General features: G+C 37.8%; 1 protein-coding gene across 1 annotated transcript in view; it reads left to right on the top strand.

The window, feature by feature from the left end:
- Positions 1-13,852, top strand: part of TAFA2 (TAFA chemokine like family member 2) — a 604,247-nt gene extending 590,395 nt beyond the window's left edge. Inside the window, exon 9 of the mRNA XM_089919992.1 lies at positions 11,408-13,852. Within this exon, the coding sequence (XP_089776118.1) occupies positions 11,408-11,419 (12 nt within the window). The 3' untranslated portion in view covers positions 11,420-13,852. The remainder of the gene's footprint in view (positions 1-11,407) is intronic.
- Positions 13,853-16,817: the final 2,965 nt, after the last annotated feature.

The following is a 16,817-nucleotide window of genomic DNA, read 5'->3' as shown; positions in this document are numbered from 1 at the left end:
ATCTCTTCAAATATTTTCTCAGTCCCTTTCTTTTTCTCTTCTTCTTCTGGAACCCCTATAATTCGAATGTTGGTGCATTTAATGTTGTCCCAGAGGTCTCTGAGACTGTCCTCAGTTCTTTTCTTTTTTCTATATTCTGCTCTGCAGTAGTTATTTCCACTATTTTATCTTCCAGGTCATTTATCCGTTCTTCTGCCTCAGTTATTCTGCTATTGATCCCATCTAGAGTACTTCTTTTAATTTCATGTATTGTGTTGTTCATCATTGCTTGTTTCATCTTTATTTCTTCTAGGTCCTTGTTAAATGTTTCTTGCATTTTGTCCATTCTATTTCCAAGATTTTGGATCATCCTTACTATCATTATTCTGAATTCTTTTTCAGGTAGACTGCCTATTTCCTCTTCATTTGTTAGGTCTGGTGCATTTTTATCTTGCTCCTTCATCTGCAGTGTGTTTTTCTGTCTTCTCATTTTGCTTATCTTACTGTGTTTGTGGTCTCCTTTTTGCAGGCTGCAGGTTCGTAGTTCCCGTTGTTTTTGGTGTCTGTCCCCAGTGGCTAAGGTTGGTTCAGTGGGTTGTGTAGGCTTCCTGGTGGAGGGGACTAGTGCCTGTGTTGTGGTGGATGAGGCTGGATCTTGTCTCTCTAGTGGGCAGGTCCACATCTGGTGGTGTGTTTTGGGGTGTCTGTGGACTTACTATGATTTTAGGCATCCTCTCTGCTAATGGGTGGGGTTGTGTTCCTGTCTTGCTAGTTGTTTGGCATAGGTTGTCCAGCACTGTAGCTTGCTGGTCGTTGAGTGAAGCTGGATGCTGGTGTTAAGATGGAGGTCTCTGGGAGATTTTTGCCGTTTGGTATTATGTGGAGCTGGGAGGTCTCTTGTTGACCAGTGTCCTGAAGTTGCTCTCCCACCTCAGAGGCAGAGCCCTGACTCCTGGCTGGAGCACCAAGAGCCTTTCATCCACACAGCTCAGAATAAAAGGGAGAAAAAGTAGAGAGAATTAGTAGAAGTATGAAGAAAGGAAAGAAAGAAAGCAAGAAAAAGAAAGAAAGAAGGAGGGGAGGAAGGAAGAAAGGAGGGAGGGAGGAAGGAAGGAGAGAAGGAAGGAAAATAGAAAAAGGAGATACAGTAAAATAAAGTATAATAAAGTTATTGAATTAAAAAATAATTATTTAGAAATAAAACAAAGGGACGGATAGAACCTTAGGATAAATGTTGGAAGCAAAGCTATACAGACAAAATCTTACACAGAAGCATACACATACACCCTCACAAAAAGAGGTAAAGGGGAAAAAATCATACATCTTGCTCTCAAAGTCCACCTCCTCAATTTGGGATGATTCGTTGTCTAAAGGAGGGAAGGGAGGGAGGGAGGGAGGGAGGAAGGAAGGAAGGAAGGAAGGAAGGAAGGAAGGAAGGAAGGAAGGAAGGAAGGAAGGAAGGAAGGAAGGAAAGAAAAAGAGAGAAGGTAAAGTATAATTGAATTAAAATTAAGAAAAAAATTTTAAAAAAAACAATGGACGGATAGAACCCTAGGACAAATGGTGGAAGCAAAGCTATACAGACAAGATCTCACACAGAAGCATACACATACACATTCACAAAAAGAGGAAAAGGGGAAAAAATCATAGATCTTGCTCTCAAAGTCCACCTCCTCAATTTGGGATGATTAGTTGTCTGTTCAGGTATTCCACAGATGCAGGTACATCAAGTTGATTGTGGAGCTTTAATCCGCTGTTTCTGAGGCTGCTGGGAGAGATTTCCCTTTCTCTTCTTTGTTCTCACAGCTCACAGGGGCTCAGCTTTGGATTTGGCCCTGCCTCTGCGTGTAGGTCGCTGGAGGGTGTCTGTTTTTTGCTCAGACAGGACAGGGTTAAAGGAGCCGCTGATTCGGGGTCTCTGGCGCACTCAGGCCGGGGGGAGGGAGGGGCACGGAGTGTGGGGCGTGCCTGCAGCGGCAGAGGCTGGCGTGACGTTGCTCCAGCCTGAGGCGCGCCGTGCGTTCTCCCGGGGAAGTTGTCCCTGGATCCCGGGAATCTGGCAGTGGCGGGCTGCACCGGCTCCCCGGAAAAGGGGTGTGGATAGTGACCTGTGCTCACACACAGGCCCCTTGGTGGCGGCAGCAGCAGCCTTAGCCTCTCCCGCCCGTCTCTGGGGTTCGCGCTTTTAGCCGCGGCTCGCGCCCGTCTCTGGGGTTCGCGCTTTTAGCCGCGGCTCGCGCCCGTCTCTGGAGTTCCTTTAAGCAGCGCTCTTAAACCCCTCTCCTCGCGCACCAGGAAACAAAGACGGAAGAAAAAGTCTCTTGCCTCTTCCGCAGGTGCAGACTTTTCTCCGGACTCCCTTCCGCCTAGCCGTGGTGCACTAACCCCTTCAGGCTATGTTCAAGCCGCCAACCCCAGTCCTCTCCCTGCGCTCCGATGGAAACCCAAGCCTCAGCTCCCAGCCCCGCCCGCCCCGGCGGGTGAGCAGATCTCGGGCTGGTGAGTGCCGGTCGGCACCGATCCTCTGTGCGGGAATCCCTCCGCTTTGCCCTCTGCACCCCTGTTGCTGTGCTCTCTTCCTCGGCTGCGAAGCTGCCCCCTCCGCCTCCCGCAGTCTCCGCCCGTAAAGCGGCTTCCTAATGTGTGGAAATTTTTCCTCCTTCACAGCTCCCTCCCAGTGGTGCAGGTGCTGTCCCTATTCTTTTGTCTCTGTTTTTTCTTTTGCCCTACCCAGGTACGTGGGGAGTTTCTTGCCTTTTGGGAGGTCTGAGGTCTTCTGCCAGCGTTCAGTAGGTGTTCTGTAGGAGTTGTTCCACGTGTAGATGTATTTCTGGTGTATCTGTGGGGAGGAAGGTGATCTCCGCGTCTTACTCTTCCGCCATCTTCCCAGCACCCCTCACGACTATCTTTTTTAAAAGGGAGAAATATAGAGCTTCCCTAGTGGCGCAGTGGTTAAGAATCCGCCTGCCAATGCAGGGGACATGGGTTCGAGCCCTGATCCGGGGAGATCCCACATACCGCGGACCAACTAAGCCCGTGAGCCACAACTACTGAGCCGGCGTGCCTAGAGCCCGTGCTCCACAACAAGAGAAGCCACTGCAGTGAGAAGCCCCTGCTCCCGCAACTATAGAAAACCTGTGGGCAGCAATGAAGATCCAACGCAGCCAAAATAAGTAAATAAAATTAAAAAAAAAAAAAAAGGGAGAAATATATCTGGGAAATAGAAAAAAAAAAAAAAAAGCAAACACCCCCAACATAGTAAACATCACTGCCTACGCTGCCCTATCCTTCAGAAAATGGATTCTAGTTTTTATAACTTAGAGAAACATTTTTTCCCAAAAATGTACCACATATAGATTGGTCATCTCTAAACTTAATTTTATGGCAGAAGATAGGGATGGAAAGGAGAGAGAGAGAGTGTGTGTGTGTGTGTGTGTGTGTGTGTGTGTGTGTGCTACTTCAGGCACGGTACTAGCCTCGTTCTTACACAAGTTACACCAAGTTCTTTTCAAAATGAAAGCAACATATTCTTTATGCAGACAGGTGTCTCAAGGAAAAGTTGTATTTATAACTCAAACCAACCAGGAAGCTAAGAGAAAATGTTTCTCTCTTAGTAATTCCTAGGCTACTAAGACAAATTCCTTCCAAGTTTCAATCCTTCCTCCCAAACTCCACTTATCTTAAATTCACCTCATAAACACAATTTTTATTGCTTACTTCTGTTAGCCCTTATATGCAGTGAGGCTGAAATTCTTGACTGTGATACTTGGACAGATGTAAACTTTTAAAGTAAGTCTTTACAACAGAAATTGGATTAAAAGCTATCAATTCAACTTACTTCTTTACATATGTGAGGTGAGTCTAAAGAAATGAACCTACTATCAAATTTAGCAAGAAAAGTGCCTTCCAACTGAGTTCAAAGTTTCAACCGTCTCTAAAAATGTGTGAACTCACTGGTATATGGAATAATATCTGTAAAAATCTATTCAGCTTTCCTCAAAGCATTCAAACTGTTTTCCCATTTTAAGGACTTTATGATGTTTCTTTAAACAGTGTAATACCATTATACTGTTGTCTTTCAAAATTATCTAAATTTTTGTTGTTTTTCCACCTGGATTAAATGGAAGGTATATATGGTAGAAAGCCAGGAGAAGTAGGAAAGTTTTAAATTTTCTTAATGTCCCAAAGGAATTTATTAACTACCCAAAGAGAAGTCAGGGAATGCTAACAGTTAATGTCATCCAGAGAGAGTCAGTTGATCTGCCTCGGAGTGGATGAATGTGCATAAATGGAAGCGCAGTCATCTGCTTTCATGAGTCACATAGAAGAGTTCATGGCAGGCACACTGTACAGCTTTCAAAGTTCCAAGAAATGGTGCAAGTCCATCTGTTCCAAAGACTCATTTCTAGTTGAGATCTTCATTTGCACAGCACAGGAAGCTGAAAGCCACTGACAGATGTATTTGTGGTAAAAGCTCACTAGTCCTGCATTCTAATATAGGTTTTTTAGAAAAATGAAGTCTATATAGTGGTTATACCACCAGTGAATTTAGGTAATAAATAAGGTAATCAAGTAAATAATAAAGTAATCGGGATAAAATTTTATACTATTTTGAATTAGTCCTTATTATCCTTGGGGATAGAAGGGAATTAGAAACTCACTAAGTCTAGCCAGCTTGTTTGACAGGTATGAACGAACCAGGGAGGTTGAGAGATTTTTAAGTGACTTGTCCTAAGTTCTAAAACCAGAAGCTTGTAACACTTATAAACTCTTATCAAAACAAGCCCACCTCTTCTCAGTCAGTCTGGTGCTCTGTTTCCTTTTCCAGAAGTCTAGGAAGACTCTATGCCATTTTCTGCTTCCAAACCGGGACCCACACTGAGGTACACCTAAATATTGGGTTGGCAAAAAAGTTTGAGTTTTTCCGTAAGATGTTACAGAATAGAATCAGTTAGCTACAGAAATGCTCTGTTGTTTGAAATGACTATTCCCAATCACCCAAGGCTGTTAAATTTTTTGAGATAAATTTTTTGAGAATTCATAGAACGGATAACAAGGTCAGTTAGTGGCAATATTGACCCCAGCCGAAGTATTAAACAGATGGGCTTTGGTGCCGCAAATGTTAAATATGGAGGCCAAGCCACGGCACCAGCCATTCTTAGGAAGGAAAATTAAACGGCCGTACGAAAATGCAGTAGTTTTCAGGGCTTATAGGAATCACTTTCACCAGCATGAAAGTAAAATGGAGACTTAATTTTTTACATAGGTGTGTATGTTTATGAAGGTGATTCATATGTCATTGCCTTAAACTGCCTCATCTATACTTAAAAGCTCTCTGGTCAGCTTGCTCTTAAATGATTATTTCAGACCAATAGGAGTCTTCCATTTCATAATACCTCATTGCATAAGGTGCTTTAAGAAAGCACAAGTGCATTCATGTACAGTTACGACCAACTCAATGGCAGCTTTTCTCCAGCTTAAATGAGAAAACCTGCTACTGCAGAGTAATGATGTTTTAATTGCACATTTAGTACACAAAAAGTGAAGCAAGAAGTTAAGTCATGTACTTGTAAGAGCTACATTAAAAAAATACATTTGCAGTGAAGCAGCAATTATTTTCCAAGCAAGGAAAAGTTCATTCAAATCAGCATTTAGTGGTTTAAAAAAATGGGATTGCTTTAAGAATCCATTTACTGACTCAGAAAGATTTTAAATGGTAGAGTGCCTTATGTTATATAACTGAAACTAATACAATGTATGTCAATTATACATTAATAAAGAAATTAATTAATTTAAAAAATCGGCATTTAGCATGAGGGTATTCTAGTCTTCCTTTTTACCTATATCGAATAAGTTAAATTTATTATTGGAATATTAGTTTGAAATGATGCCTATCTATGATGTTAAGCAGCTGTATTATAAAAATCCGACATGCACTGCATTTTAACCTGCTGCCTCCTTTCAGAAATACTGCCACCTATTCCTTGCCTTCCAATTATTTAAAGAATGTCCATCAGTCTAAAGATAAATGTTTGTTTCTCTAATAACTTGGGTATTTTAGTGAAATTTTTTTTTAAAAATGAAATTGACTTATGTTCATAATGCATTCTCTTCTATTCTTGTGTGTATGTGACTCATTTTATATTCAAAGGAACATAAATATTGTTCAATAGTTCCTCATAAAAAGATTTTAATGACCACACTGGAAAAACTAAGAATATTTTGTAAATTAAGCTAATATGATAAGATTTACACTGATACTGTGGAGATTTGGCAGTGATTTCACAAATTTATGTAGACTGGCAAAGTGAACAACTGAAATTAAAAAAAAAAATCTGGGATATGGGATAGAACCCAAATACATCAAAGGAACCATCAATAATGAATAAGGAAATTTACAAATCTGCATTTTGTTTGGCATAATTATACCACATTTATTTTTACGCCTAGGTGGTTAAAGTGTAGTACTAGTTTCCTAAATATTTTTCCTGCATGTAGAGTCTGATGGCAGCTGGTCCACTGGAAAAACAAATAATGCAATTGCCTGTAAAAACTAGTAACTTATGCTCAGAAATAATCGAGGGCAAATGTAGGAATTCAATGCATTTAGGTGCATAGAAATGTACCCACATCTGAATAATGTTACCACTTACATAATGCTTATTATGTGCCTTAGAATATTAGTTCTAAGCATTTGACCAATTAACTTATTTTCTCCTCAGCTCATACAACCCTATGATTTAGGTACTAATATTATAGCTGTGTTACTCAAGGTCACATGCTGAGTTATCAGCAGAACTAAGCACTGAACCTAGACAGCCTGGCTTCAAAGTATAACCTTTTTAACCATTACATACTCTCTATCACCTTGTCTGAAAAGACAGTCTCTCTCCCAAAGCCAGCTAAAACAATAGTGCTTCCATCTTGATATATGACTTTGATTAACAGCATATGAAATGAATAATTACAAATTTAGTTACTATAAGACACAGCAGATTTACTAATTAAATCAATGTTTATAGAGAAACAAGAAGTAATAATGCCCCCTCCCACAGGTATCCTATGCATCACCTTTTGTGTCTTATTTGGGAATTACTACTGCTACCACCTGTTAATATTTAAAAAGCATTTGCCTGGACAGACACTTTGCAGGGATTATCTGATTTAATCACAATAGCAAACATATGAGGGCCGATAATACCATTTTTATATTTCACATGGGGAGACTAAGGCTCAGGGGGTTTAAATAATTTATCAACCTCACAGTGTTAGAAAGTGATAAGGCAGAGATTTGAACCCAGGCAGCCTGTCTGCAGAGCCCACACTATTTGTCATTATGCCTCTTACCAGAGTGTGTTGTCTCCCATTGGTAACCTAGTCAGCATGATTTGAACAGGGAAAAAGAACTATAGGCTCCATGAATATAATGATTTTAAGAACTTTATAAAAGCATCTTTTGCACTTGGGGACAGAATGGATTCTGTAATTTTTTACCTTTTTTAGCCTTTCTAATTTATCTTACCTTGAAGATGGGCAGAGCATATAACATAATGGTCAAAATACAAAATGAAGACAGGCAGTATTAAAATAGCTGACTTCACTTCATTTTAAATATAGCATCTTATATGACATTTACCTGGTTTTAGTTTCACAATTTAAATCGGTGAACAGACGTAAAAAGACATGATTTTAGCATAAATTATTGAGAAATCTAATCAGAGCCCTGTAGTACATTTGTTGGACTGGAAGAAATAAATGGATGCTCTCATCTTAAAGAATCAGTGCTTTTTATTTAATGTTACCAGATTAGCTTCTTCAACCTGGTGGCTCATTACCAAGATAGCTTTGTGCTTGTGACTAGAAATAATATTGATAATAATAGTAATAATAATTTATTATTGCATGTGTTCAGCAGCCAAGTAGTTTCACTTACCGAATTGGCTGGCGTGCAGCACACACAAATAAAATTTGCATGAAAAAGAACAGCTGTGTAAAATACTGCCTTTGGAAAGGCAAATTTACTGAGATAGTGATTATAGTGTATGAAGCTCAAGGCATAACCGTAATGATTGTAGGACCATTTCTCTCCCTCATGCAGTATTTTACATCTATTGCCCTCAGAACCAGAAGACAGCGAATTCATGGTAGCAAATGCTATTTCCTATTCCGTAAAAGTGATTCTATTGCAACCTCCTGCTTTTAGTCACTGAAAACTTGCTGAAAAGCCTCCTTTGAAGGTAAAACTTTTACTAGTTGGCCTCTTCCAAAAGATGGGCTTGAGTGAAAAGAGAGTAATATTTAAGTTCTAAAAAATAAGGCAGTGCTTAATTTGATGTACTAAAAACTTACTTTTAAATGACAGCAAAATTTTTAAATGTTGGATTGTATAAGTATTGTTTAAGCAGCTCTTTCATATCAGGAAGTTCCAGTTTATCATCTATAAAGGGTAAAATGGCAATCCTTTTTCCTCCATTAGCATGTCATAATTTAAACATGATTCATTTGGACTTAATGCGCATATAAATCATAAAAGCGTTTTTTTGTACTGAATTTTAGACAATAATTTTAAAGTGTTATTTGGACCTTTCATATTAGGTGATGAAAATTGGTGACAATGTACCTGTATTCAGAATCATCTACATGTTTTTAAATCTTTGGCTTTGCCATTTCATTTGGTACAAATCTGGAAGTTGTCAGGGAGAGCACTGATATATTTATACTTCGTTGAAAAGGGCAAATTATGACTTAGCCTTTGTTTGAGTTCCTTAAGTGTAGTCCTCTAACTTGAGAGTGAATGTCTGTTTGTTAGTGGGATCCTCTCATTCTACTTTTAGTGGTTTTCTTGTTAAACATTTATGCATTGAAAAAAACTGATCCCAACTCTAAAACGTTCATTTTTATAGTACTTCATAGTTGACAAAGCTAGGTTTTCATAAGTATAATAATTCGATACTCATAGCAACGCTGTGAGGCTAACAAGATTATCCCCATTTTACACATGGGAAGCTGTAGGGCCCAGAGGTTGTATGACACAGCCAGTGTGATTAGTATTATTGCCACACTGACCTAAATCCAGAGCTCTATGTGCTGAACCACAACAGTCCTCTGATCAAGATCAAATGATTTACAAAAATCATACTGAAAACAAGTTGTCTGTTACCCTTCATCTCATAAAATGTGGATTTTTTTAGGATTAATAAACTAGGAAACTAGGAAATAGTGCATGAAATTGGAGAATAAGGAAAAGCTTTCATTAAGTTTCAATCCATGCTTATTTAGACGATCACTTCTTTAAATCACGTTTAAAGTTTGGTTTTCTAGCAATTATTTTAGCTGATAGAAACACAGCATGATAAAAATGTGTATTTATGATATTCTGGAGCATATGGATTGTATAGTTATGTGTTTGTGTATACTTATATGTTTCCTCTACTGACATGGAAGAAAAATTTATTACAGATATATAAACCTTTGGTAGTATACTGTCAATCTGATGTCTATTTTTAAAATTATGTGAAAATAAAGCTTTAAATATATAAATGGTTGAGAGAATCACTCCCCAGCTTTATATAAACCAGCAGGATGAAATACTTACCTTGGAATGAAGATGTAAGAATGTGTCCGCCATACGCACCAAGAGATTACTTGGAACCTGGGCTTGCAGTGGCTCAAGAGGACGTGTCACTTGCTTTCCTGGAGTCATTGCAGTGTGCCCCTCCAATTGCCTGTGTTGAACCTCTCCTGAGGCTAAACCAGTTGTTCTCTTCCTCTTTTTTTCCTGTCATTTCAAGCACTGGTCCCCATATTATGTTTCATAATGATTCCTACTAAGAGAGTTTTCAGAAAAGGCAGGTGAATTTTCTCAGCCAGTGGAAATCAGATTGTATTACATCAATGTTTGTCAATAAAGTGTATCACAAAAATAACATTTCTGTGTTTTTCACAGTGATCAGCCATCTGCATCAGCAACCTGTCACATCATGTCCATAGCACTCTTCACATTTCCTCCCCACCTTCTTCTTACACTGACTCCCAGGCTGGGAGCCATTCTCACAACTTGTATAAAATGACCATTGAATGGCAGACAAATTGATAATGAAATTGCTTCCCTATCGAAGATATCCCCCGCTCCCAGAATCTCTAGAGGCCAGCAGACCCTTCACATCTGTATCTTCCCACCCACAGTTCCATTCCTTCCATAGTTTCTCTGTGCACGGGTATAAGCAGCTACAGATACACAGACAGAAGCTCCTTCTTTGGGAGGGGTAGCTGACCAACGAGACACAGATATGAAGGCTGCCTCCATGCAGAACCTACCTGTTTGAATTTTACACCTTCCTGTGGAGACCAGCTATGGCAGAGCAAAGTCTAGAGCTGCCTTCCTTTCTTGTTTTGTTTAATGTTCCTATTTTTCATAGTTGACCGAACAACAATAAACAACACAAACAAAACCCAGTCTTTTGGCAAATGTTTCACGAAAAGACAAGTAACTATGTCATTTAATGAAATAAAACCAAAGTATCCACAATAATTTTTAAAAACTCACCTTTTGTTACTCACCATTGCTGCAAAAGAACTGTTAGGCAACTCTAAGTACTGTGATATTAAGAGCATAACTAGAAATTCATTGACACAGCAGAAATCTATATCATCTTCCTTCCATATGCATATAGAGATATCTGTGTATGTATCAGGTATTCTAGCTAGCTAGCTATTATTCCTTTTTCCTGCATACAAACATTCTCTGGACTTGAGTAGGTGTAAAAATCCAGTGTGAATCTGCCTCAGTAATGTATAATAGCATTAATAATACTGCTGTAATCAATTTCATGAGAAATTTGGGCACCTTTAAAATTTGGTAAAGGATTGTACTATCATTAATTGTTTTTCTCTCAAAATAATAGGGTTTATTTTGCCTTATGAATGGCTAATTTTCTGAAATACAGTTGAGTCAATAAGCACTCAACTTTTAAACTACTTCAAGAATGGATTTTATGTAACCAGATCTCAAGGGCTTTCTTGAAGATGGGGTCTGACTGTATTCCTGAGGCCAAAGGCCTTTCTTCACTGACTCCTGGCATGATGTGTATGATCTCTGGGTTATTATGTCCACCAAGCCTGTTGAAAGAACAGGGATTCCAGAATCATTCTTCAGATCTGAAAGGGCAAAGATCACCAGTTAAGATCTTCCTGGTCACCGTTGGAGTCATTTGGATAATAGTTCAAGGGGCTCTAAAAATATTATGAAATAATAGAGAAAATAACTATTTTAATAAGCTATAAATACCTAAATATGGTAGTCCTTTAAAATTCAATAATTTATTTGATACAGCATTTTGAGTTACATATTCATTCCTAATACTTAATTGTGTAGAGTTTTAAGATGCTGGCTGTTATGAAATGATTCTATTTTCTTCTTCTTTTGCAGGTAACCCATTAACAAAGGATAAATCAAGTGATCCTCAAGGCTGGTTACATTGAACATCAGCATAGAAACATAACTCATGAGGTGATCTTGAAGGAAAATTTTTATACAGCTCACAAGAGGCACTCTGGAGTGTATTATTTCCAGGGGATTTCATGGCTTGTAATCAGCTTCTTCTTGGAATCAAGACTTTTTAAAAGTCCAACATGAACTTCTGTATCATGAAGATTTCATCAGATTTGAACTGTGTTCAACTTGTATAATTGCACTTGCAAAAAGGATTTGAAGTTACTGTCTGAAGAGTTGGCGTTGCCGGATGGTGTCAGAGACACTTACCTTTTGTGCTCTTGGCTGCAAATGTGACTGCTTTTCTTGTTTCTGAAAGTCTCCCAAGTGCACTGGCCTTCTGTCATGGACCTGTTCCTGAGTCCTGTGTTCAGTGGCTAGGACTGCACATGGCTTCAGTGACTTTTCCTTTGCGAAATTCTCCTCTGGCATGGTGTAGACTGAGACAATTTATTTGTATCCTAATCTTGAAGCTCTGAAAGCCTACATGTTTTAACATCTTAAAGTTGCTTTTGTTGAAGAAATGGAAATATATATCCATTGATAATAATTATTGTTGGCAAGTAAAGTTATCTGAATACATCAATCATATAAGAATGTATAGACAAGCTGACATGTCTCCCCAAGGCTAACACACTGCTGCAGCTCTCTGTCAGTAAAATAGGTAGTAGTTAGAACTGAATTACCATTTTCATTATATACTCCTGTTTGGTACCTCTAGAGTACTCTCCCTTTCAGGTTTTTTTTTGTTTTTCTTTTTAAAGTGGGCTTTTTCTTTCATTTTTATCTTTACTTTTTCCCTTCACAGAAATTAGCAGTGAGCAGTCAAGTATTTAGGTAACCTTCAGTTTCAAAAAATTGCCAAGGATGCACGTGGGTTTTGATTTCTTAGCTTGAAAGTTATTCACTTAGATTTCTTCTAGTATTTTTTTAAACTGTCCTTTCTATCTCATTTTAAAAAGGCTGTCTCTTGCTCTATCCCAATGACTGTTTGAATGCCTATCTATTTGTTTATTCAGTCTGTTGGTAGAATAAATTGTTCTTTTCCTTGGTCTAAATTTTATAAATATTTGCTTACAGTTGTCCCGTTCAAACAATTTCTTTAGTCAGTCTTTGTCCACGTTTTCGTAGTACTTTTAACATTTGTGGTTTTCAGTTCTACAGGAAAATCTTATAAATATTTCAAGGCCTTAAACATGTATGTACTTGTTTTTCTAAGTTACTCGCAGAATGTATAATTTTATACTACATCTGCTTTGTTTCATTTGTGATGCGGAGGGAGAGAAGAATGGAAATTGCATAGCCATTCTGGATATTGTATAAAGGTATAGTTTGAAAGAATGTAAAGGGGGAGGAGCTTCTATGTTTTACTCATCTTAGACTAATAGGAAGCTACTTCAGAAATTGTCTTATTAGAAGTTCCATTATGTTAGAGAAGGTGTGGACATCTTTTGTTTTTTAAAACTCACTGACATGGCCAATTAGGTATATGTTGATTTCCATGATGGAGGCTGACATACAGACCAAAGCTCTCCAGGCTAAATTGGTAACAACTTTCAAAGACCAAGGCATTACCCAGAATCTTTTCTCGGCAGAATGACTAAAAGTGTAAAATTTGTTAAACGTTAAATTTGTAAAGTATGCTTTTGATATTGAACTAAAGTAAACTATACTGCACCGTAAGTCCATGGAATGGAATGACTTTCTCCTTCCATTTTAATTATGCATATACAACTAGATGGCTCTGAGTGAATTTTTGCAATGGTTCAAGACTGTCTCAACTCATAAAGAAAGGAGTAACAGTTGTGCTGGAGTTTCTGCATCAGTAATAATATCATTAATTTCTTTGGAACAAAGTGGAAAACTATATTATTTTGGAAATTATGAATTTGTCCTAGGTTTGAAATTATAGATCATGCCTCTCATTTTTTAAACTATGTCCCTTAAAACAACACTGGAAATTCTGTATTATATTCAAGTGTAATACATGCATATCAATAGAAAAAAATAAATGGAATTTCAAATATATTAACTAGATTATCCCCAGTAGATTAATGTTGTGACTCTTCAGAAAAGGCAAATAAAATTGGAATATAAAATGGACTCTTTTTCATGAGTTACATTCAGAGAATCTGTTTTCCAGTGTTTTATCTTAAAAGCACTTCAGTTACTATCTAGGAAAACCTCTGAGTTTATGGGGAAGCTGACATAAATTCTTCAATCTTCTTTTTATAAAAATCCATGGCAAATCTTGCCATTTACACAAGGTTCCAATATTTGACTTGCTTCTTTGCTAAGAAACAATTGAAATAGATATATCTACACTTGTGCCACTTGCTCACATCTTGACTGTGAGCAAAACTGGCAAAATTTTGCTAGCAATATACAAAAATCATTTTATTATAAAAATTGTTGAAAATAATGACTGTTTATCCTTTGAAATTCATTATACAGCTGGCCCTTGAACAACATAGGTTTGAACTGCACAGGTCTACTTATACATGGATTTTTTTCAACATTAAGTACTACAGTACTACACAATCTGAGGTTGGTTCCAGGGATGCAGAACCTTGAGTATGGAGGAACCGCATAGAGGAAAGATGGACTGTAAGTTATACGCAGATTTTCGACTGCATGTAGGGTTAGCTCCCCTGACCCCAGCGTTGTTCAAAGGTCAACCATATATGGAAATGTTAATTAAAACATAAAATATGGCTATGATTTAGCCTTTAAAAATTACTTTAACTAGCTTTTATTTTGAAGTAATTTAAGATTTCCAATGTTATGAAAATAGCTCAGAGGACTTCTGTGTATCCTTTTCCCCATTATCACCCAGTGATAACATCTTACCAAACCAAGAAATTGACATTGGTACAACACTATCCACTCAAATACAGACCTTATTCAGATTTCACTGGTTTCACATGCACTTTGGGTGTGTTTATGTGTGTGTGTATACGATCTTATTCTTTTTAATTAATTTGGTAAACACCTACTTCAGTATGTCATAACATAAAATAGATCATGAGAGTCTATGGGTCAATGAGTGGCTGATTTGTGATGACTTTTTTGAAGTTCTCTATTTATGGAATAACATCCTATAGCTTTATTTTATTTTTATACATTCTTGTTGCCTTAACACAATGGAAACTTCCAGTTTTAACATCAGACAGTACCATATAAGATTTCAAATTTGGAATTGGCCTTAATGGGTAGGAAGAGGTCTGAGAATCTGCATCTATGGTTGAAATAAAAAGGGAGTTTGGTCCTGTTCTTTATTTCCCTCAGCAAGGACTGTGCTACTACACAATGCTATACAAGTAGGTTGTGACTTTTGATAATACACAATGGCTAATAGCACGATGAGTAAGTGGGACATGATCTTTTAAAAATGTTGATCATTTTCTCAATTCATGATCATATATCCATCTGAAAGAGCAACATATGCAAAAATATCAAGTAGTATTTTTCATCATGGAGCCCTTTCTCATGTTGACCCACTTAAGTGGAGAGAATTAGAATGATGGAAGACACAGAGAAGCTGAAAAGTTGGGGAGACACATATTGCGTGTCTGTTCCCTCCTGTTCCCCTTACCCACATAGAGAACTCATAGTAGAGCATTACTATTTTTTTAAGGTAAGGGTTTGTCTCTGCCTTTCTGCCTTCATACCTGCCTTCCTCTCCTTTCTTGTTTCCTTCCTTTCTTCCTTACCCTCATTTCCTTCCATCTTTCCCTTCCTTCCTTTCCTTCTCTTTCGTTTTATATATAGAATACTTTGAAAAAAGAGTAGAGGTAGCAGATTTTATTCATTGCACTGCGTGATACTAAAAAGTAGTGTAGACCTCACAATTATCTGGCATGTAATTGACTTATACCTACTAGGCACATGCATATTTGGTGAGATCAAACGTTAGCTGAAGTTTAGCCTTTAAAATGGCCTTTAAAATCTATTCAATGCATTTTTTTTTAATGCCCTACATTTGCAGGGCATTCTGCTAACCAATGAAAAGTAGGTACACAGAAGACATAAGTGTTTCATATTTGTTTTGATTTTTTTAAATCTTCATTATATTTCAAATTAATAAATGTTATGCACTATGTCAGACATTTTTCTGGAAGGTTTTATCTGTTATACAAAGTGATTGAACTTTAGAAGGTATGTGAGCAGGGCACTACAAAGTTTTGTTTCACAGGTTTCAGAAAAATGTGATGGAAAGTCTTAAAGAAGAGAGACTGTGCGCTTGAAGAGAAGTTAGAGGGGACTAACATAATCCAGGGAAAGTTAATGAGGGCCTGAGCTTGGACTATCACACTGAGGAGAAAGAGAAAAAAATAGATATCAATCCTGGTTGTCATTTAAATTACTTGAAGATCTAAAAATTACCCACACACAACTCTACTCTCTGAGATTCTCTTAATTGGTTTAGGATTAGAGTCTGGGAACAAGTATTTTTTTAAAATCTCCTTGGGTGATTTAATGTGCATTCTGGGTTAAGAACCACTAATGAAGGGTTTTGCCAAGGTAGAAATGAGAAGTTGGGTGGGATGATTGGATGAGTATAAGGGAGATGTGGAAGAGAACTCAAAGCCCTGAGCCTACTAAAATGGGATAATTGAGATTTAGTTAAATATTAGAAAACTCTGAAGGAAAAGCAAGTTGAGTGGCAGGTGGAGACAATGAGTTCATTTTTTAAGCCTAATGAGTTTACAGTGCCAAGGTAACATTCAGAAAGGTCATGTTAGATAAGAACTGAACAGGCTTTATGGGATTTGTAATTAGAGAATGTTGGTCTTGGAAAGAGCAGTTTTAGTGAAGTGCTTATTGTAGAGCTGAGATTTCAGTGGGTTGGAGAGTGAATGAGAGATGTGAAAGTGGAAAATAGTACATGTAGACTTCTATTTCACAGGGGAATAAAAAGGAAAAGTAGGGTAGTGGTTATGCAGGGGAGGCAGAATTGAAAGAGTGTATTTTTCTTAATATGGAAGAAATTAGAGTATGTTCATGTATACCATAAGGGAGGGAGGAGAGGATGAGAGGTATGTTAAGAACCCAGGAGTGAAAATATAAAGGAAAGTTGAAAGTAGGGGTGTTTCTATCTAGATGGAAAGAAAGATAAAATGTATGAGGAACAAGCAGGATCAAATCCCATAGAAATTCTAAGGGGATGTGAACAGTGAAGAGGCAAGTGGTGTTTAGTTCTTTGGTAACCTTCAACAGAGCAGTGTCAGTAGTTAGCCCAGGAGTCGGAAAGCAATCATTGAAGTTGATTAGTACATGGGTGAGTGTCAGCTTGTCCCTGGGCTACTTAGACTTAGGAAGTTAATAACTCCAAGATCATAAATAG

This window comes from Delphinapterus leucas, chromosome 11, assembly GCF_059928025.1.
Source record: "Delphinapterus leucas isolate spDelLeu-1000000601 "Yukka" chromosome 11, BTC_Dleu_Yukka2, whole genome shotgun sequence".
NCBI classification, from domain to species: Eukaryota; Metazoa; Chordata; class Mammalia; order Artiodactyla; family Monodontidae; genus Delphinapterus; species Delphinapterus leucas.
The sequence above is the reverse complement of the archived record's forward strand: the minus strand, read 5'-3'. Positions and strand labels throughout refer to the sequence as shown.